Here is a 23,375-nt window from a genome sequence, read left to right as displayed (position 1 = left end):
AGACAAGCTAAGGAGACAACTTGGAGTTATAACGTGGAACAAGGAGCTGAGTGGTTTCATCCCTGGTGAAAATGAATTCCAGCACTTCTCTCTGACTCCTATGGCAAAGCTTTAAAAATTTGCTGGAACAGGTCACATGATGCTCCTTCTGAATTGAAGAGAGAAGTTGGGGCACCCACCTTCCACTGACCTTCATCATGTGAAGCTTCTCATGAATGATGCAAAAGGCGATTGTTATAGAAAGCCCCAACCTTGCTGAGATTTCTTTAAGCTTCAGCCATCTGTCATTGAGCAATTCTTCCTCAACAAGCGAGACATTTTCCTCAGTCATCACTTCCACAGGCTGACCATCACAAGGATCATCTTCCAACCCCATGATCCAACCACTGTTTGATAGCACATAGAGAAAGCCTTTCTTTGGTGAAAAACTTTATCACAGTGTGGTGCTCAATTTTTAACATTACAGTCACTTAGCTAGCCATGTGTTAGTCAAATGAGTGCCTCCAACTGAGGGATACAGGTAGAGAGTTGAAACTGGTACACTAAGCTCCCCATAGATGGTTCTATCTGTCATGCATGGTGTTTTAAAATTGGTGCAAATTTGGTATGTCAGGTCGGAAACTTTTGGAACCCAACTCGTAGATACTGCCTTATCATTTGACATGCACTGTCAACATCTTTTCTACAAGTTTTCCTCAACCAAATATATTGATGCTAGTGACTACAAAGTTTTTGATAATTACCTACCATATAGTTCCACATATACGAGGGAGGTGTGAAAAGTTCTTGGCCTTGACCATAGATGGCAACATTATTGGCAAGATTTTTTTTTTTTTCTAGGTTGGTACATCTGTCATACACATCAATGTGAAATTTCAAGTCATCCAACAAGTAGTTTGTTTTATATAGCTCTCTGAAGCAAAAGTGTTGTCTGTATCCCTTGAAATGGATAAATTGAGTATCGTGCAGTTATAAAATTCTTTGTTAAAGAAGTTTTTAATGCCAAAAGAAATTCATTTGAAGTTCATAAAAGTTTATGGGCACTGTTCTCCTTTGTTTTTGACAATTAAGAACTGGGCTACTGAGTTTAAACATGGCCGTATCAGCCTTGAAGATGATCCACGTGAAGGACTTCCAAAAAGTGGAACAACACCAAAAATCATTTATCAAGTGCATGATATGGTATTGGATGACCGGCAAGTCAAAGTGCATGAAATTGCTGCAACTATAGGCATTTCAAAAGAACATGTAGGATATATTTTGCATGAAGAATTGCATATGAAAAAGCTTTGCACAAGATGGGTGCCATGCTTGCTCACAGCAGATCAAAAACACACTCGCATGAAAATCTCTGAACAGTGCTTGGAGCATTTTAACAAAAATAAAACTGATTTTATGCATGGATTTATTATTACTATGCATGAGACTTGGATTCACCATTACCCACCAGAATCCAAACAGCAGTCAAAACAGTGGGCAGAAGCCAGTTCCATCAGCAGGAAAGATCATCGCTTCGGTGTTTTGAGATGCTAAAGGCATTTTGTTTATTAATTATTTTGAAATGGGTAAACAATAACTGGGGAATATTATTCTGATTTTTTAACCAAACTAGACAGAAAAATTCATGAGAAAAGACCTGGTTTGCAGAAGAAAAAAATCATCTTTCATTGGGACAATGCACCTGACCACAAAGGTGTTTTGGAAATGGGAAAATTAAGGGATCTGCACTATGAATTGTTGGAATCTCCACCCTATTCCCCAGATTTGGCTCCCTCTGACTTCTATCGCTTCCCAAAACTAAAACTCTTCCTCACTGGTCAGATTTTTCTTCGAATTAAGAGGTGATTGCAGCTGTAGAGGGGTATTTTGCAGATCTTACTGAGAACCACTACAGGGACGGGATAATGGTGCTGGAGAATCACTTTTATAAATATATTAGTCTTACGGGAGATTATGTTGAAAAATAAAAATAATTTTGAAATTATAAATTTGTTTTTTCATTGTTAGGGAAAATTTCTGACCACCCTCGTAGATCTTCTTGATAACTTTTTCCTGTTTGACTACTTTCCAAACCAATACTTAATGATCACTTTCACCAACACGTGGCAGTGGTGATACCTCATTCACAACCACATCCTGTGAAGATATCACCAAATCTAACTAACGCTGATAAACCTCGTGTTGCTTCCATCACATGCTCCTTTAGATAGTTATACTGCAGAAACTCAACAGATTTACTCTTCTTGTTACTATACACTATTTCTTCTTAACAATATACATTCCTATAATTAAAATCTCCCATTAGGATCATCTTCCTTTTACTTGCTGAACTAATTTGCCTAAACATTTCACATTCAATACTCTCCACATTCACACGTACTGCTATTTTCCACTTCAACTCTTGAAGGACACCATTCCTCTGCTATCATTAACAATACACTCCCTTCCTCTCTTGATATTCCTATCATTTCGGAAAATTCTATAACCTGCCATTTCAAGTACTGACAGTATATCCTCCTCAATCAACGAAGTTTCACTTATGCCAATTATCTTTGACATACTGAATCAATTAATGCTACAAACTCAGCCCTTTATTTATTATACTCCATACACTAGTATACAGGCATAATAATTCTCCATTCCTTGAGGACATCCCATCAACACAATCACTTTTTACTCTTTCTGCTATAGTGCACTTCTCTCTTCATTCCGACCATCCCCATTTTTTCCTGATTTTGATTTTGATTTATATTCTTATGATCCCCATCATTTTGCACTGCATCACTTTGCTCTGCTATAATCACTTCCTCCTCTTTATATCCTTCCACAACCTGCTTCTCAACCTCTCTGTGACTCTTAGTGGTACTAATTTCATATGGGCCATGTGCACTCTTATTAAGCAAGAACAATTGCCCCAAATGACGAACACCAAACCCATTTAAATGCATTCCACCAGCTTTGAACCACTCTAACTTCCCTTCAAATTCATTCCATACATTCACAATTTGAACACTCTCTGCTTGACATAATTTAGACATTTTTTCATTCGGTATTGTTGCTCTCCTTCTCATTTCACTACTTTCATATCTTGGCAGCAAACTAACCACTTTCCCAATGACACTGTTATTATTCATTTCCTGCATTAACCTCTTTTAATCCATTTCCATATTCTTTGTCCCACTATTCAAGTAATTTATGCTTACCACTAATTCTAATGCACATTCCTTTCTTCTATGCAAAGCATCTGATATTCGTTTTATTGTACCACCTGTAAAACATGTCTTGTTCACTTTATCCTTTACCACACCTTTAATGATTGACTCACCATATAAATCACTCCTATCATCCTTGTATATTTGCTTCTTCTTGTTAACTCCTCATGTTGGAGGCTTAATGGAATGTATGCAGCACTCAGAAAGGATTAAAATAGATTTTAATACTTCCTATATTTCATCTCAGTCACTGAGACATCTTTAGGGATTACAAAAAAACTAATGTAATATATACATAAATACTGCACGATACTAAGTTAACCATGTGGGTGACTCTAAAGTCCTATCTAGGTGGTGTGACTTCTATGGGCAATTGTAGATGGCCTAGAATGTATAGTGGGATCTCTAGTGATTGATGTTTCCCAAATCTTTGGAAGTTTAATGCAACTGTAATTTTTTAGATTTGGTTGATTTCTGAGAGCTGCTTCAGATTCTAAAAATAGTCTCCCTTTTTTTGAATTTACTGTGGTGGAGCATGGTGGTTTTTCCCAAGAGATCCTGTGGGTTGTACCCAAGACATGGTCAGCCAGGGCCAACTGACCATAGTCATGGTTGCATATGTATGACTTGCATTCTTCTAAGCAGATGGTTGCTGATCTACCTGTCTGTTCAAAGTATGCCAGCTTACAGGGACAGGGTACTTTATAAACTCCAGGCACTGAGAGAGGAGGGAGCTGATCTTTTGTAGAACGGATAAGGGTAACAAGTTTGTAGTTGGACTTAAATGTATACCTCCAACATGATGTTCTCACAGCACTTAAGCCTCAACACACGGATTCTTATTACCTCCCTTGTGATTTATACCTGTTATGCTTTTCTTTAAATGTTCGATTTTCTCCTCCATATATTTAATTTCACTCTTCATTTTCATTAACTCTTGCCTAAGCTCTTCCACTTCACTTCTGTTATTACCATCGCAAGTACTCCCATCCATTACCTGATTATTCCCAATTATATATTTGGTTTAATCCTTTATCCAAGTGTAAGCAAACAAAGTTTGCCCCTGAAGTATTTTCAGGACTGGGGAACTCATGGTAAAGGTGGTATAAGTTCTCATCACTTACCTTAGTATCTCCCATAATGCCAAGCACATCTCCTTGCGGACATGTATAATGCTATGTTAAGACAAGTGATGAGAACTTATACCACCTTTACCACAAGTTGCTCCAGTCCTGAAAATACTTCACACACAAACTTTTAAACCAAATGTATAATTGGAAGCATAGCTAAGTGAAAAAACTTCCATCAACTGATTATTCCCAGTAATGGTGTTACTGGGAATAATCAGGAAATGCTAGCCTTTCATCACACTTCTCACATACTATAATACTTTCCTTTTTATGATTCCATCTAACACTACATAAATCTTTAATGTTTTTGGACACATACATGAAACAAATGTTGTATCTTGCCCACTGTGAAAAGTCCAGGGAAAAACTTGATATCTGAGGTGAAATCTTCTGCACTGCTGGCATACACTTCTTTGCTGCCACTGCCACCATTTTTTTAACATTGGCACTTCCACTTTAATAAAGATTAAAACTAAAGCAAACACTTTTTGAACTACAATACCACAGTACAATGATTATATCCAGTCTGGCTATCACACAAAAGCACTATTATTATTATATATCACACCTCCAGGGAGTCCAAAGACTCATCTAGGGAGGGCATCAACTCTACAACTCTTCGTCTCACTACTCCACCAACCTTCATCAAACACCAACACCATCTACCGCTGACTACCACCACTAGTGCTTTCACAGACAATCACAAACATTCATGCCCATGGCAGGATTTGAACCCACAGCCTTTTGGCTGGAGAGCGGAAGCGCTAATCACTCTGCCAACCAGGCCAACTATTTTAATAATCTACACAACATAATTTAGGGAAAAAAAACTTTTCTTAACATCAAATACATTCAGATACACTGCTACTTCTCATCGCAACACTTCTATTCTATTCCTTTATTGCTACTTGCTTTTTCCCAATTTATAGTGCAATAGTTAAATTCTCCCATAATGGTCACTCATTGCTTAAATGGTTCCTGCTCTTCACCCTCTATATTCCCTGGCTTATAACAACATTCCACTAAATGTAGTGTCCTTCGCACCTCTACCTCACATTATATATTTTCAAACTTTTAGTACCATTTCCCTCCAAATCCTCCTCCTCTCTATGAAGACACAACTCATCACTTATCATAAGTAATTTTTCACCACTGTATTTGCCCTTTCTATCATGCCAAAATATACTATACCCTTCTACTTCTACCCCTGTCGATATATCATCATCTGACATGTTTACTTATCCCAATAACCCTTGGACTGTCTGAGGCTATACAAATGCCAACAGTCTGATACTCCTGCCATTTGTATAAACAAACATTAATGCATTGTCAGTATTTCTATAGCTATTATTATTCTCTCCAGACTCTATTTGGCTCTGCATTACACCATACAATCCCCCATCTCTCCAGTGACTATTCCCACAAGTGATCACTCTTTCGTCCTGAGAACAACACTCAAGAGAGTGTTGTTCTCAGTATGTTTCTTGCATACAGCTCTTGTCTATCCTCAAATTCATTCAAGGCATCCCCATAATCCAAGTTTCTCTGATGTCCTTCTTGATGCTCTCCTTATCAACTCTGTATTAACATATCTGGGTAACACACTTACTATCATCCCTCTTACACTCTTCCAAAATGCAACCTCATGCAAAAATCTTAGGTCTCTCACCACCTGATTAACACTTCTTCTCAAGTCATTTGTACACATCTTCACCATCATCTCATCCACACTTTCACCTTGCTTAAATGGCAGTCATACTTTCTGTCGTTGCTCCAGGCAAGCACTCCTCTGGCATTTTAGTTTGCACTCTACAAATCACTGTATCTCTGTACCTGACACTTCTCATTGCTCCATTCATGTTTTGCTCACATGTGTCCTTCCCTCTCCTTGCATTCACACTTAGCTGCCTTCCTGCCTGTCCCTAGCTCCTGCAGCATCTTGTTTTTCTCTTCTTCCCTGGCTTTCTTTATTGTTCCCATAACTCTCTCTCTTTTGTTTAGTTTCACATCAGTTAGCTTTTACAGTCTTCTAATTTCTTCTTTTATACTTCTGAACTAATTTTTCATACATTCCACTTCTTCTTCTTCTTCTTTTATTATTTCTTGTCTCTCTCCAAACAACCTACTCTTGCTTGACATGCACCCTCCCAATCATCCTTCCCCTAAGTCTACTAGCACTCCCTAATGTAATACTTGTTTCCACATGATGCTCTCTTACCCTTGATCATGCTACTTGTCTCTCATCTCTCTCTCTCTCTCTCTCTCTCTCTCTCTCTGCTGGCATTCATTCCTTTCTGCCACACTGCTACTGCATTTAGTTAAGTTAGTTATGCTAATATCAGTGTAATCAAGCTCTTTCCATTTCCTGCATTTTATGTAGACATGCACTCCCCAGTCTCTTTCCTGCCACATTTCTAATTGCTGGGATGCAAACATGCCACAAAATCTTGTAGTATGTTAAAAATGTAGTCATTGAATGGTGGCAGACTGCACAATAACATACTGATGAACTATCTTAGGACAGCCACTATTATTGAAACAGTACAAAGAACACTCATAAGATACAGTATACTAAAAAAAATATATTAAATATCAGAACTGAAAACAAACTATTTGCAATGAATTATGAACCAATTAGATAAGACTATCAGTAAATTTAATACAAACACCCTAATATTTATAATGAAACCTATCTTTTTTTTATCATGTTTTATATTATGTTAATGCTTCCAAGCCAATCTTCGCACTAGAAAGTTCTCCTTATCTTTCTAGAAAATTTGTTTTATTCATATTTGTTCCCATCAGTGTCTACTTCTTACTAGACCATTTCTCTTTTATGTCTATAATTCTATGAACTCAGTCACTGTTACAAGTTCCTCTCTGGTCAAAGTTGACAAAAGAAAGAAAAAAGCATTTCCATTCCAAAATCTTTAATCTTCATCTTCATTCTTGTTGTTTACTTTAAATAATTATTAATATAGCACCGGTACATAAATCTGCTATCATACTAGGATATAGGATTTAATTATAAGAAAGAATGTATTAGGTTTATTTGGTCGTATTAACACAAATAAATGAAACTGATTAGTTTTGCTGCATATACTTATAGTTTCTTCAAGGATAGGATTAGGATGAAACAAAAAAGTACAATAAAAGGCGAGCATGAACTGTAACATTACAAAAATACAGAAACATGTAGGAATCATTACAATAAGTTACAAATAAAAAACAATGAAACACGGTAACTGGCATGGGTCAGTTATTGTTCAGTGATGTGTGCACAATAGTTGGCTAAAAGTTAGAGTATGATGTGCAAAAAAGATCTAATGAGTGGTACTTGGGAGAAGGGGGACGATATCAGGTAATGCTGAGCCCAGTGGAGTCTAGAGGGGAAAAAACAATGGCATTTTTATGCTTTATAAAAATGCCAGGAGTATTCGGAATAAGGGAGAGGAATTGGTGACACGGATAGCATCAGCCTGGCCAAAGATTATTGGAATCACAGAGACGTGGTTGACAAAAGAGGATATAATTACAGGAATAGAAGTTGCTGGGTATAGCATTTTTCAGCAGGATAGGAAGGGAAAGCATGGTTCTGGAGTACTGCTTATGATAAGTGATGACCTATGTCCTCTGAGAGTGGAGGCTTTGGAAGGCTGTGACTAATGATTTTGAAAGCATATGGTGTGAGGTGGAGGTGGGCAAGACAGGATATTTAGTGGGGTGTTGCTATAGACCAAGGAGCACAGAGGGTGTGGACCAAGAGATGTTGAGAAAGTTGAGCGTGGCAAGAAGAATGATCGTTATGGGAGATTTTAACTGCAGCAGTATACCTTGGGGAAAGGAAGATGCATGTAGCAATAAGGGAAAATTCTTGAGAGACAAATCTCTTAGGCAACATGTAACACAGGGAACAAGAGGTTCAAGAGTTTTGGATTTGGTTATAGCATCAGAAGAGCTGATAATAACTGAGATGACATCTCTCCCACCAGTTGGAGAGAGTGACCATATGGTTTTGACTTGGAAAATGAATAGACATACAGGAAACGTATCTGGAATTATAAAGCAGGTGATTATAATAGTCTTAGACGTCAATTTTGGGAAGTTTCATTTAGGGAGGAATTGGAAGGCTGGGATATCACTAGTGCTCGGGAAATTGTGAAGGAATATTTGTTAGCAGCAATGGTAAGCTGTATTCCATGAGTGAAGAAGAGGACACAATTTGGAGTATAGTGGATGACAAACAATATCAAACAGGAGCTACACGTGAAAAAGAGTCTATGGAAGAGATATAAGGAGACAGGTGAAGTGAAGAGAGGATGCATGAAGAATATAAGATACAGGCCAGGAGAGTGACTAGTATGGTAGGGAAGGCAAAACTGGAATATGAGAAAAGATTGGCTCTTAGATCCAAGGAAAATCCTTGGAATTTTTTAGCTATGTAGCCAGTAGCAGGAGAAATGACTGTGGAAGAATGACAATGTGGGATAAAAATGGGAATAGAGTGACTGATGCAGAGGACATAGTGGAATTGTTCAATGAACACTTTATTGGAATATTTCATCCTGGAGGAGTCAGTTTGAATACTAGAGGGATAGAGCAGGTTCGAGATTTAGAGGTGCAGGAGGAGAGTGTGTGTTCCACATGCTGAGTACTCTGGATGTTAGTAAAGCTGTGGGACTGGATGGTATTTCACCACGACCTTTGAGAGAATGTGCTAAGGAACTGACAGTGCCCTTGACCTGGCTTTTCAATGAAAGTCTGGCTACAGGAAAGGTGCCCATGGAATGGAAGGAAGGTATGATAGTGCCATTGCATAAGGGCGGTAGCAGATTGGAACTGTCTAATTATAGGACAGTTTGTGTGTCATCAGTAGTTAGTAAGATCTTGGTGAAAATAGTGAGGGACCATATACACCATTGGGTAGATGAGGGTAATGTTATCAGTGAGAGTCAGCATGAATTTGTGAAGGGGGGGGGCTCTTGTTTTAGCAATATGCTAGCCTTTTATGATAAAGTTACAAGAGCATTAGATGAGGGAAAGGCATTTGATAGGTGGTGCCACATGATAAGCTGATATTCAAATTGCAGCACTTGGGTCTGGATGTCAGATTGGTCAACTGGATTCAGCATTAACTGTCCGATAGGTATCAGAGAGTTGTTTATGGCGGAGCAATATCAAAGGGGCAGAAGGTTACAAGTGGAGTTCCACAGGTCTCAGTACTGGGACTTATATTATTTAACCTTTATATCAATGACATTGTCCGTGGATTGCAGACAATATCATTGATATAAAGGTTAAACAATATAGGTCCCAGTACTGAGCCCTGTGGAACCCCACTTGTAACCTTCTGCCTCTTTGATATTGCACCACCATACACAACTCTCTGATACCTATCAGACAGTCAATCCTGAATCCAGTTGACCAATCTGACATCCAGACCCATGTGCTGCAACTTGAATATCAGCTTATCATGTGGCACCCCTATCAAATGCCTTTGCTAATGCTCTTGTAACTTTATCATAAAAGGCTAGCATATTGCTAAACCAAGAGCCCCCCCCCCCTTCACAAATTCATGCTGACTCTCACTGATAACATTATAGTCTCATATTCGGTTGTTTGCAGATAATGCAAAGCTGGGAAGGGTTATTAGTAATAGTGCAGTTGTGGTAGCCCTGCAAGAGGATTTGAATAAGCTAGATCGATTGGCAAATGAATGGGGGTATCGGTTTAATGCAGCAAAATGTAAGGTCTTGAGGTTTGGGACACATCGATGGAATACTGCATGCTCTATGGGAGGAGTTATACTGGAGGATGTAGGGGAGACAAGAGATCTGGGTTTGATTACTGATAGAAACCTGAAATTTAGGGGACATATTGCAAAGGTGGTGAAGGTAGTACAGAGGATTGCTGCAATAATGAGAAGGACACTGACCTGCAGAGATAAAATGGTTATCATTCCGTTGTATAAGACTCTTATCAGACCACACTGAGACTATTGTTCTGAGATCTGGTCCACAGGATTTGAAGGGGATACATTAACTGTGGAAAGGGTACAAAGGTGGATAACAAAGATGGTGTCGGGACTACAATGTTAGTTATGAGGATCGGCTGAGGGAGTGCGGACTGCAGAGTTTGGTGGATAAAAGAAGGAGGGGTGATATGATTGAGACTTTTAAAATGTTGAGAGGTGGTTACAGGGTTGACACTGGGGAGTTCTTTCGCTTGGTTGAACAGCGGGAAGGTGTCATGACAAGGGGCCATCTCTGGAAGTTACGAAAGGAAACTGTGAGAAAGAGGCTGAGGAGTGGTTTCTTTGCATGGAGGGTGGTTGAACCATGGAATGCATTGCCTGATGGAGTGGTGAGAGCGAGAACGGTCAATGCATTTAACTAGTGGTATGATAGACTTTTGTGTTTCCTAGGAAGGACCTCCCTCGATGAGTCTTGATAGGGGCTTGTGTTTCTTAGAAAGGACTTCCCATGATGATTCATTTGACTCCATGGAGGCCTGGATAATAATAATAATAATAATAATAATAATTTTCAAATACCACATAGGATCATTCCTTGGTTCTATTGAGTGTGCATTGTGAGCACTTGACAATAGTAGATTTTTTTTGTTGCAGGCAGGGAAGTTGTCCTCTATGTAAGGCATGAAGCTTTTATCCCATTTAATATTATGATCTGTGTAGGAGAAATGAAAAGCTATGCCTAAGCCATCTTCTCTGTTGTTATTAATGTCTCTAATATGCTTCATGGTTAATATGGTTCATGCTAGCCTTTTATTATAATTTTTTGTTATCTTAATACTAACCCAAAAGAAGCTATAAGGATATGTGGCTAAACTAGTCGGACTTATTTATTTCTGTTAATACAGCCAAATAAACCCAATGTATTCCTTCTTATAATTCAATTCTACTGGTTGAAAATCTACATGCACATCACATATGATTTAATTGAGATTTGATCAAATCCCATCCTGCAACAACAAAATGGACACAGCTAATCATTTCCAAGTCCTGAGTTTGGACATTGGCTATTTTTCATTATTATTATTATTATTGTTATTATTATTATCTGACCTCCATGGAGTCAGTCACGCATTATGGGAGGTACACACTATCATCCAACTGTGCCTTAAACTGATTCATTGTGTCTACATTCACAACACACTCCGGTATTACATTCCACTCACCAACCACTTTCCATGCAAAGAACCAACTCCTCACTCCTCTGCTCACACTTTCTTTATACAGTTTCCAGCGATGGCGTCTTGATTATGCCACTCTCTCCCATTCTGTGAAAAATCTCATCTATGTCAACCAGATAACTACTCCTGATTAGCTTATATGTCTCAATCTTATCCCCCCCCCCTCCTCCTCCTATTCAAGAGGCTTTGCAATTTATATTCTCTCAATCTGCCCTTGTACTCCACATTCCAAAGACCACCGATGATATTTGTAAATCTTCTCTGGACCCTTTCTAACATATCTTCATTGCCATGAAAACTCAGCAACCAAATCTATGCACTGTCCATATAAGGCTGGATCAAGGCCTTGCAGAATGGCATTATAACCTCTTTGTTTCTGCATGTCAGGATCCTACATAGCATTGCCATTATCCAGTGTGACGTCTTCACAACTTATGCAATGTAGCCCCTGAATTTTAGGTTCTTATCCACCGTCACTCCCAAAGCTCTCATTTCCTCTCCCTCCTTTAAAGTTTTCCCATCAAGGGTATAGTTTGCATCCCATCATTGCTTACAAAATTTCAAAACATTACACTTTGCAACATTGAATTGATAGTTCCACTTACCTGCCTATTCATGCAATCTATTCAAGTCCTCCTGCAAGGCAATAGCATCTGCTTGACTCTGCATTGGTCTCCACAATTTTGAATAATCTGCAAACAGCTGCATGTCACTAGTTAAATCCATCCCAATGTCATAAATATACAAATTGAACAACAAAGGTGCCAAAACTAACCCCTGTGGTACACCACTAGTGACTTTCCTCTTATGGGATACCGTACCCCTATATTCAACTTTCTGATACCTATCACAACCAGTCACTGATCCAACTCAGAAGTCTGATATCCATTCCTATCCCATCTGTTTCAATTTATATAATAGTTTGTTATGTGGGAGCCTATCAAAAGCTTTTGCAAAATCCAATTACACCACTGTATATGCATTTTCCCTGTCCAGGATATTTTTCACCTTGTTATAATATATTATTATTATTATTATTATTATTACGTGACACCTCCAGGGAGTCCAAAGACTTATCGAAGGAGGGCACCTACTCTACAACTCTGTCTCCACCACTCAACCCACTGACTAGAATGAACCACAACTACATCAGTGCCATCTATTGCCCATGACCACCACTAGTATTTTCACAGACAATCGCAAACATCCATGCCCATGGCAGGATTCGAACTCGCAGCGTTTGGCTGGAGAGCGGATACGCTAACCACTCCACCAACTAAGCTGGCATAATAATAATACATAAGTAAGTTAGTAAAACATGATCTCCCATTAACCAAACTATGCTGATAACCATTAAGAATACTGATGTTTTCAATCCAATTCTGTATCTTACTTCTCACTAATCTCTCTGGTACCTTCACCACAACTCCAGATATACATATTGGCCTATAATTTGTTGCTATAGTCTTATCACCAGCTTTATGCAATGGAACAATTTTACCGTCTTTCCACCCCCTTGAAACCTGCTCCTCTTATTAAACAGTCATGTCAATGTTTCTGCCAGTTTCCTGGAACATTCCTTCGATAAATCTTTGGACTCCCTGGAGGTGTCACGTAATAATAATAATAATAATAATAATAATAATATACTATAACAAGGTGAAAAATATCCTGGACAGGGAAAATGCATATACAGTGGTGTAATATACATGTGGTGATATATTATCAAATTCTATTATTGCCTTATTGACATGAAGGTTATTTATTTCCTCAAATATCTCCTGCTCACTCACAATTAGGTCATCCTCAAATTTTCCTCTGCATATGGCTATATGAAGCCATATGAAGTCTGCATATGGCTAGCCACAATGCAGGTGATCATTCCCACCAAGTGGAGGAAAGTGTGAAGCTCCACTAACAGTTACATCCTCTGATGAGATGATCAGATCTAAAACTCTTCGTCCTCATGTGCCCTCCTTTACATGCTGCCTGAGAGAGAGTTATCTCTCATAAACTCGAGAAATTAATTTTCCTTATTCCTGTTATATCATCACTACCCCCGTATTTATCTTTGCACTTATATTCTTTCTGTTACGTCCTGTTTCCTCATCGCTTTTTACCCTTTTTTGTTATTCTTATTCTTATATTTTTCTTTATAACTATTATTCATCACTCATGCATATCAGTTATTCCATTGCTGACAAATTTATATTTGTTTAGAACGACTGCACCAGCTGGCAACTAAATTCTGATACTCAAATAAATAATGCTAAGCAACAAAGGGATCACATGATATGCAGTTGTGGCTCCCCCCTTTTCTTTGTTACGTAAATTGCTTCCCCCTTCATTCATACAGGTCCGAAAATTTTATAAGTGGTAATTCAATCTCAGAAACAACAGACTCATGAACCTTGACATAAAGAAGTACATTTATTATAAACACTTGCATAGATACACTTTATATAATAATTTCAATGCTAGAGAGTTTGAACTCCCCCCCCCCCCCCCTCTTTAGGTTAAGATATCCAAATTTTCAATTCTTATGTTTAAATGAATCAGTCCTATATCTCTGTTATATTAGTATGTTCAGACTCGACTATTCCATACAGGGTTACCCAGTACTCACTCTCTAAGGACAATTATATACAGACTTTATACAAAGTATGTCAGACGTATCTCGTCTTGCATTTTAACATGGAAAAATATTCTAATACGTGCTCAAGCTCTATCCCCCGCCCCACACCTTAATAAAATTTCAGGCTAATATCTAACATTATATCATATGGCATCTTCCTGACAAACAGTTCGAAGGTTAGGTTCCTTTCTCAGCACAAGCTTAGAGTGGCACCAGTTTATTTGACACAGACAAATCAGTCCAAGTAGTCTTTTAGGCACTATGGATGAGGCAATGTGTGGAGCTCCTTAATTCCTTGGCTCCTATTCCTTTTATGATTACAATCTATAATGAGTATAAAAAATTGTAAATTACCATCTTTTTCTTTTCTTTTCATGGAGTTTCCGTGACTTCCCTCCACGTTTTCACTTCCGTATTTTCTCACCACGTATTTAATGGTATCAGCTACTTACTTCCACTATCTTCGAAGGTTGCCCTTCGCTGACTTCACTTTCATATTTTCTCACCACGTGTTTTCATTGCATCTGCGACTTACTTCCACTATCTTCGAAGGTTGCCCTTCGCTGACTTTACTTCTGTGTTTACATGGCATCAGCGACTTACTTCCACTATCTTTGAAGGTTGCCCTTCGCTGACTTTACGTTGGCTTAACTTACCAATGGCTCTTTACTGGAATTCTGACTTCATTCCTCTGGTGACTTTATTCGACACGGTGCAACAGCAACCGGGAGATTGTTGCTGGGCACCGGCAGCAAGCTTCCGTAGCTATCCAGGACTTGGATGGGAATGCAGGCAGAAAACAAGAGAGAGATTTGAATCTTGCGCCGGGCCTTATATTGCAAAATCCGAGCGCCCTCTCTCGATGACTACGTCATACTCTTAGCTATGGCTGATTGGTCACCCCCAACTTCAAACTGTTTTGACATGGTTCTAATACATAGATCTCTCATGCATATTTCATAATAACAATTTCGAAGGGAAATTGTGTCCTGAGACACAATTTCCCTTTGCTTATTTTACACAGACATTATCAATTCTAAATACAGATTTCCTAAGTTTACTTAATTTTAACAATCTGTGTCAGTTTGATATATTTCTGAGTGAACATATGTACAATACTCTCTTAGCCCTCTCTCTGGAGGCATAAACATGTCCTTATCCTTAGGTCTAATCATTACTGTGTGTTCGGTCGGAAACAAGATGGCTTACAAATAGTGAGTCAGCATATTTTCCAACACAACATTCCTAAATGCTATTTTTTCATTTCAATCTATACTGCCATAATTAAAGTCACCCATAATAATTTCACTTCCTTTGTTCACTAAACCAAGTTGTTTATACATTTCTTCATCACCACCCTCCACATTCCCTGGCTTATAGCAATATTCCACTAATTATGTCTTCCTGTCAGCTTCCACTTTACATCACAATGTCTCATAACCATTGCCATTATTTCCCTCTTTCATGTCTACCTTATGTGGACATAATTCCCCTGCTATCATCATCATCATCTGAAGGTTTTACTGATCGTGTTTTCAGTCTTCTTTAGTTTTTTAATACTAGTTTCATATCACTTTTTACAAGGATGAATTACTATATATCAGGCATTTCACTTCTATATTTATTACAACATATCAGGCATTTCACTTCTGTAATAATTAATTACTTTTTATTTAAGTATTTTATATAACCTGCTTACTTATATGAAATGCGTTCAATGTCTTTTTATTTATTTATTTATTTATTTTATTTATTTTATTTTATTTATTTTATTTTATTTTTCTTTTCAGGCTGTTGTATGTGGCCATTGATTCCAGTGATGAAAACAAAGGTCCTGTTCATAATAAACATCCCATAGTAGCAGTTTTTTTCATTGTGTATATCATCATCATTGCATTTTTCATGGTGAATATATTTGTAGGTTTTGTCATTGTCACATTTCAGAATGAAGGCGAACAAGAATTTAAAAATTGTGAATTGGATAAAAACCAGGTATACCTTTTCATAGAAATTATATTTAATGATGAAATTTTATTTAGTTTATAAATAATTTTTATTGTATATGTAACAAGATTGATGTATTAGTTATCACTTGTGTTAATTTTTTAACAGCATTAACTAACAACACCATGTTAGCATAAAACAAAATACATGAAAAATAAAAAATGCATTATCTGTTAATGCATTGTAAGCACTCCTGTGATGCAATTAGCAAAAACTTTATAATTTTATTTAGAGAATCATGACTAATGGTGATATGTGTAAGTATCAGTTTATATAAGAGCCCTCTATATGGAAAAGAAAAAGCAATGTGAGAAGGACTGTAACAACGGAAGCTTTTTCAGATTTTCAGTTCAAAATGTCTTCTGTTAGGTAGTATTCCATCAATGAATCTGATTATGCTATCTACTTGCAAGTATTCAGGAAAAAGCTCACAGAAAAGATAAGTGCTTAAAAAGAATACCATAGTCCCAAAAGCCTTTACTCTGATACCTCAAAAGAGACAAAATAAACAAATAAAAAAAAAATAATAATAATAAAAAAATTCCTAAATAATTTTGAGGAAAGTTGTACTCACCCACATGAACTGACTTTCCTCATGAACAGAAGTTCAACATATATGAATGCATATGTAACACAATGTATACTTTATCTTATAGAAATTATTAGAAGATTAATTCTGTAACAAATAGAAGTAAGCTAATTTAAAGTTTTGTCTAATTTAAGTATGTGACTAAATTATATAATGGTTTTTTAAGCGCATCAAATAGAAGTTGCTTTTTTGCTTGCTATTTTTGTACAGTTACCAGCTTTATTGTAATATTATGACTTTATGATAACATTAACAATCGTGCAGAGGAAGGGGGGGCTGCGTATGTGGAACAAAGGATAAGTTGGAGGAGATAGCAGAAAGTGTAAAGAAGTCAGAAATGAGGGGGCAGCATTGGAAGGAGACTGACTATAGACCAAGAAATGAATTGTTGTTGCAAGTTTTTTCACTTGATTATACTAGAAATTGAAGATGCCAAGAAATTAAATGCTTAGTTTAATCCTATATTGAAGTGTAAGCAAAGAACGTTTGTGAGTGAAGTAGCGTCATGACTGGCTGTGTCATTGAAGTCATTCACATGTGTGATGTGAATGACTTCACAGACCAGTTTTGACCTTTGTTGATTATCTCATCAGCAGGAGCCAGATCTAGAAGGGATACCAAGGTTGAAGGATTAAACCAAGAACATAATTTCTTGACATCTTTAATTTACAAGAAATGAATTGTTATGGTTATTTATGAATGCCATTAGTGTCAGAAATAAAGCACATGAGATTGTTGCATTGATTGAGTTCAGTGGTGCACTCAAGATTTAATCTTGGAGGGGGGGAGCACTCAAGATTTAATCTTGGAGGGGGGGAGCACTCAAGATTTAATCTTGGGACGGGGAGGCGAGTTGAGTAGATGATTTGAGAATACACACTATGCATTGCATACGAGCTATGACTGAGCATCTGCAGTGATTGCCAATACATGATACCCGTGATCTCCTCTGGCCCGGCTCAGGCAAACGAAGTAGCACCCGAAGACTACTTCATTTGCTTTGCGTTCATAGCGGCCAGGATTCCCCAGTGCTATAGGGTATTCCCACCTTATGTGATCGCTAATTCATAAGTAGCATAGAAATAGAAGACAACATAAATTTAAAAAATAATAATAAATTTTAATTAGGAAAATATTTTTGGAGATTTTTCTAGTGTTTTTTTCTTTTTCTTTTGGGGGTGCCAGGGCCCCTTGCCCCCCCCCCTTCCTGGGTGCGCCAATGATTGAGTTTATATACCCAAAAATAGTGGGAATAAGTGAAATATGCATGGAGGAGAATGATATCTTGTTTGTAATATAAATGAAATGATATGATGATTTTCATAATTATAGGAAGGACAAGAAGGAAGGGGACGCACTGCTGATGATAGCAGGGAAATTATGTTCACACAAGATGCAAGATTGAGATACAACGGGGAAAGTGGCAGTGAAGTTTGGAGTAGAAATTCATAGAATGAGATATTTGATTGAGTGTTGGTATAGGCTGTGGAATGTGGAGAGCAGAAACAAAGAATATATATAGGTAAATTGGTTTGGTGAGCAAGCAAAGGGTGATCATTATGGATGATTTAAGTTACAGCAATATTAATTGGAATGAAGAGATCAGGGTATAATGGAATAATTAAAATCCTCTGGATTAGAGATTCCAGAGAATCCATCTCTAATCCAGAGAATTTTAATAATAAGGTATGATACCTTTTGGCTACTCATATATGAAAATATGACTTCTGCATTACTTCAACTTTGGTATCATCTCTGGGTCTAGCTCCTACTGATGAGATCTCAACAAAGGTTGAAACTAATCTTGTAGTGACCCTTCCCAGACATTATACATGTCTATAAGGATATGTGCTTTACATTATGGAATACTAAGGCAAGTGATGTGAAGTCATTAGCTTCCATATATGAGTTGTCCTGTCCTGAAAATACTTCATGCACAAACTTTGTTTGCTTACACTTGGATAAAGGATTAAACCAGGAATATAATTTCTTGGCATATTTAATTTTTAGAGAATAAATTAGCCAGTCAGGCTAAGAAAAATCATGAGGAGTTGGACATCTATTTGCTGATGATGCAAAGTTAGGAAGAACTGTGAGAATTGGAGCAGATATTGTGGCCTTGTGGGAAGATTTCAATACACTTTGTGAATTGGCAAGTAAGTGGAGCTATCAGTTTAATGCTGCAAGGTGCAAGTCTTGAAATTTGGTCAGTAAGGTTGGGATGCAGAGTATAAAATTAATGGGGAAATTTTGAAGGAGGTCAAAGAAATGAGAATTCTGGGAGTGATAGTGGACATAGACTTGAAGTATAGAGATCACATTGCTAACTAGAACATCACAACAAATTATGGCAATAATGAGAAGTATATTAACCAATGGGGTCATGTGTCCATTTAGGTTGGGTGTGCTGTCTTGTGGCTTATGCAACCTGTGCTACAAAATTCATATCAATTTTGAACTTATGATTGCATTTTTATTGATGTATAAAAGCTTTAAGAGTGCATAGTGCATCAGTGCTCACCTTAATTGTTCCAGTGCAATTAATTATAGGATAAATTTGAATACTTTAAGTTATCAATTAATATAATTTTAATTGAGTGTTGGAAAGCATAAAGGTCAAAGGAACAATAACTATTCTTCATTTGTGCTATTTATGTGATAAGCACAAAGGGTTTATGTTTCATGGTGAGATTAGATTATCATTGGCAAATACTAGAGTGAGACATGGATAATTTGAATTTTGATATGAATTTTAAATACAGTCATATATTATATACAGAAATTGGAAAAAGTAATCACTTGAGAAATTATTATTTTTTCAGATTAAACCAAAGAATGGTTGAAATAACTCGTTTTACTTACTTTTTAATACACAAGTTCCAACCTCCTTTGACTATAATCATGTATTCTATGAAAGCTCTGGCAGAAAATGGACATTCAGTAGATCGTCAACACTGTTTCCCCATTGTAAATAAAGACAAAAAAGTTATAAATTATTTATAGAAAATTATATATTAAAAACTTGTCTATATTGTTGTCCTAAACACTTCACACTTCACGCAAGCAAAACAGATGAACTCAGAAAACAAAAACAGTAATTCGTGACATGTGACAACATTCAATTGGATTGGTTAACACAATAACCAATCACAGCCTCTTATTTCTGGGTGTTATTGTCTGCCTCGCCTTCTGGGTGTTTTAAAATCACTGGTACATTAAGAATTTGCATTCCAGAAGGTGCTATCTGTACATCTGTTCAAAGGGCTCAAAAGTGTCCGTATTTCTGACTACACATCTAGGCTATTAATGTGAATGTGATGCAATGTTTCTGTTGAAAAGTATCCTCTTCATGAAGCATTAGTATAATGTGTTTAAGGAATTTTAGGAATCACTCAAAGCTAGGCAACAATTAGGGGAGTCTTTAACACAGGAATAAATGCAAAAATATAATATCAGTGATATTGCTATTCCATGGGTATGTACTGCACACCTAGCACACCCAGAATATACACTCCTGATATTAACATGCAGAAGAAAAGAATTTATTATTTTCTTGTATAAGGCTTTGATCAGGCCACATATAGACTACAGTGTGCAGATTTCGTTTGCCTGGTTTTCAGCGGGGGGAGGGGGGGATGCAACGTATTGGAGAGGATCAAATACATCCTCATGAAGAGAATGTTTATTAAGTCAGTCTCAGGTGTATGGAATATCAGATGAGCGAAGAGATGGAGGGAATGTAAGTTGTAGAGCTTTATTAATAGAAGAAAGAGAGAGAGAGAGAGAGGGTATGATTAAGACATATAAGTTATTGAAAGATTGTTACCAAATTAATGTGGAGGAGATTTTTCATGTTGTAGAGGGAGACATGGGTAGCAGAACAACCCATTTCTGGAAGCTATATAAGGAGGATATGAGCAGGGGAGTGAGTAGCAGGTTCTTTTCATGGAGAGTAATTGGTGAGTGATGCATTGCCTGAGAGTGAGGTGATTGTGGAAGCCATGAATGGGTTCAAGGCACGGTATGATTACCATTTTGCATGAGAGAGTGTGGACTCCCCAAGATAGGTCGTTTGATTCTCAGAGGTTAGATGTTAATAATAACAATAGTAAACTGTTAAAATTAATGTTATCAAATACTGTTAATATTAGCAAACACAGTGTTTTCTAAAATCTACAGAAAGTGGGAGTAACCCTCCTCATTATAATCAGAAGACAAGGTTGTTTCCTATTAACTCAGCTGACTACTGTGAAGTATAAAACTTCCTAAAAGGGTCACAACAGCACCCATAGCTGTACCTTGAGTCTTGTGGAAAATTTATTACACCAAATCTGTACCAGGGAGAAAGCTCTTAAAAATGATCTCCAAGTCATCAAATAGAACTTCATCAATAATGAAATATCTGTAACAAAATCCTGCATAGCAACTTAGTCAGAGTGACCATAATTTGACAGACTTACAACAAAGAAATCCAAAAAAGGGAGAGTGGTATTAAAATACACCCACTAAGTGTCTTTTAAATCCCCTTAAAACTTTGGAACACTTCTTCAGTTCTTCTGTACAACTTGTCATCCTATTAATCCAGATAGGAACATAAAAAATATGTTGCTTCTGTTACTATGCATTCCCCCCTATCTCAGCAAAATAGGAAAAAAACATCTTAGTAAAAAAAATTATAAATTTAGTTTAATCCTTTAAAAAAAATAACACAAAAGACTCATCACATATCTGTTACCAGGAAAACTCAGGTCTGTTGAATCATACTATCGATACTGACAGTAGGATGAATTGACAAGGAATGAAATTGTTGTGTTATGCTAAGTTCTAGTATAACATAAGGTTTAAAGATGTGTGTGAATCACTTATCAGCTGCTCCAACCTAAATAAACACTGACTTTAAAGTTTAAAAATTAAGTCAGCTACCATCCATCATGGTCCACCATCACTGCTCCCTATCACTTCACTCCAGCCAACTTAATAACAATATAAGAAGTGCCATCCAAGATGAACCATAAGGAGAATAAGCATCATTTTATTTAACTGTATACTTCACCTGGTGAACAGAATGTACAGAATTAATGAACAAACAAACAAAAAACTAAAATAAAGAACAAACAAGGTTTGTTTCCCAGGGTGTAAAATGAATAGAGTGATCGAGACATTCAATATAAGGAGCAAGCGAACAGAAGAGTCGGTAGTGGTTAGTAGGAAAAAATGGCATGGCTGGGAAAAAGGAGAATATAAGATTGGATATAAGGAGGTTGTTGTGTGATAGGAGAGGTTGACAATGTGTTGCTCAGGTATTGACTGACAGTGATGAGATGAGGGGAGAGCAAGGATTATGAATCATATGTTAGTGGAAATGTGTGAAGAGAAAGGAGTCAGTTTGATAATGTGTGGATTGAGTTTGAAGGACTGTATCAAATTGAACTGTATAAAAGTGATGGACTACATTTGAATGGTTTTGGTATGAGTCAGTTGGAGAGATTGTTGCCAGAAGGGAGAGCAATGAGTGCTGAGAATGAATCTGAGCAAGTAAGAAGCGATGTGGGAGAGTAAGGAAGAAGAGATTAAAGTGGTGCTTATGAATATACAAGAGTGGGTAGTATAAGTGTAGAGAATGAGAGCACAAGTGTGCAGAATGGGGAGACTCAGGGTGGACAGGGTAACACAGCTTGAAAAAGGTTGATGCTCAAAGAGGAAGTGAATGTGTGCATATAAAAAGGGAATAGGATGGCCAGGGATGAAGGGAAAGAAGAGTTTGGGATGGATAAAGAAAAACAAAATTGATCGATGAAGGTGTGGAAAAGTCACATCTAATAAGTGGTATCAGTGAAAATTGTTATAGATCTAGGAATGAGCTGTTATGTTTGTATATGATGCTAGAAGTATCAGAAACAAGGAAAATTAAATGGATGCATTGATTGAGTTTGTTCACCCCAAAATGTTGAAATAAGTGAGACATTAAGTTAAAGGGAGATGGTAAATCCCATTTTATTTTATAGCTGGGTACGAAACTCAGATTGAAATCCATAGAGTTTCATGCTGAAAAAACTATCGGCGAGCCCAAGTGTAAGTAATCACTTGGGTAGTACAACACCAGGGCAACTCCAAGCAAAGGTGGAGTAAGATCTGTCACTAACCTTAATATTCTCTCATAATGTAAAACACAGCTCCTAAGAGATGTATATATGCTGTTTTACATTATGAGAAGAGGTCACTACCCAGACCGGTTTCAACCTTTTTTGAGGTCTCATCACTGAGTAGGTAGACCTGGAATATCAAGGTTTTAAGTGAACCGAACTTACATATACCTCTACTATAGAATTGCTGAACTGGTGTACTCCTATATTGTTATTACTACGATAATAAGCCAAAAGGCTATTTTACTGGCGACATAAGCTAAGTTAAAGGGAGATGGTAAATCCCGTTTTATTTTATAGCCGGGTACGAAACTCGGATCGAAATCCATAGAGTTTCATGCCGAAAAAACTATCGGCGAGCCCAAGTGTAAGTAATCATCTACATTGGATGAGGGAGGAGACACAGTAGTCGATTTTCTAAAGGATTTTGATAGATTATCACATCAGTTG

At 37.2% G+C, this 23,375-nt stretch overlaps 1 protein-coding gene across 1 annotated transcript in view; it reads left to right on the top strand.

The window, feature by feature from the left end:
- The window catches only part of LOC150108907 (muscle calcium channel subunit alpha-1-like), a 1,617,925-nt gene that overhangs the window by 1,055,863 nt on the left and 538,687 nt on the right, over positions 1-23,375 (top strand). The window contains exon 29 of the mRNA XM_090414483.1: positions 15,980-16,181. Coding sequence (XP_090270609.1) covers positions 15,980-16,181 — 202 coding nt within the window. The remainder of the gene's footprint in view (positions 1-15,979; positions 16,182-23,375) is intronic.

The sequence above is a fragment of the Typopeltis vanoorti genome, chromosome 2 (assembly GCF_054136105.1).
Source record: "Typopeltis vanoorti isolate ZY-2024b chromosome 2, IOZ_Tvanoo_1.0, whole genome shotgun sequence".
Taxonomy (NCBI): Eukaryota; Metazoa; Arthropoda; class Arachnida; order Uropygi; family Thelyphonidae; genus Typopeltis; species Typopeltis vanoorti.
This window is presented reverse-complemented; position numbering and strand designations above follow the sequence as displayed.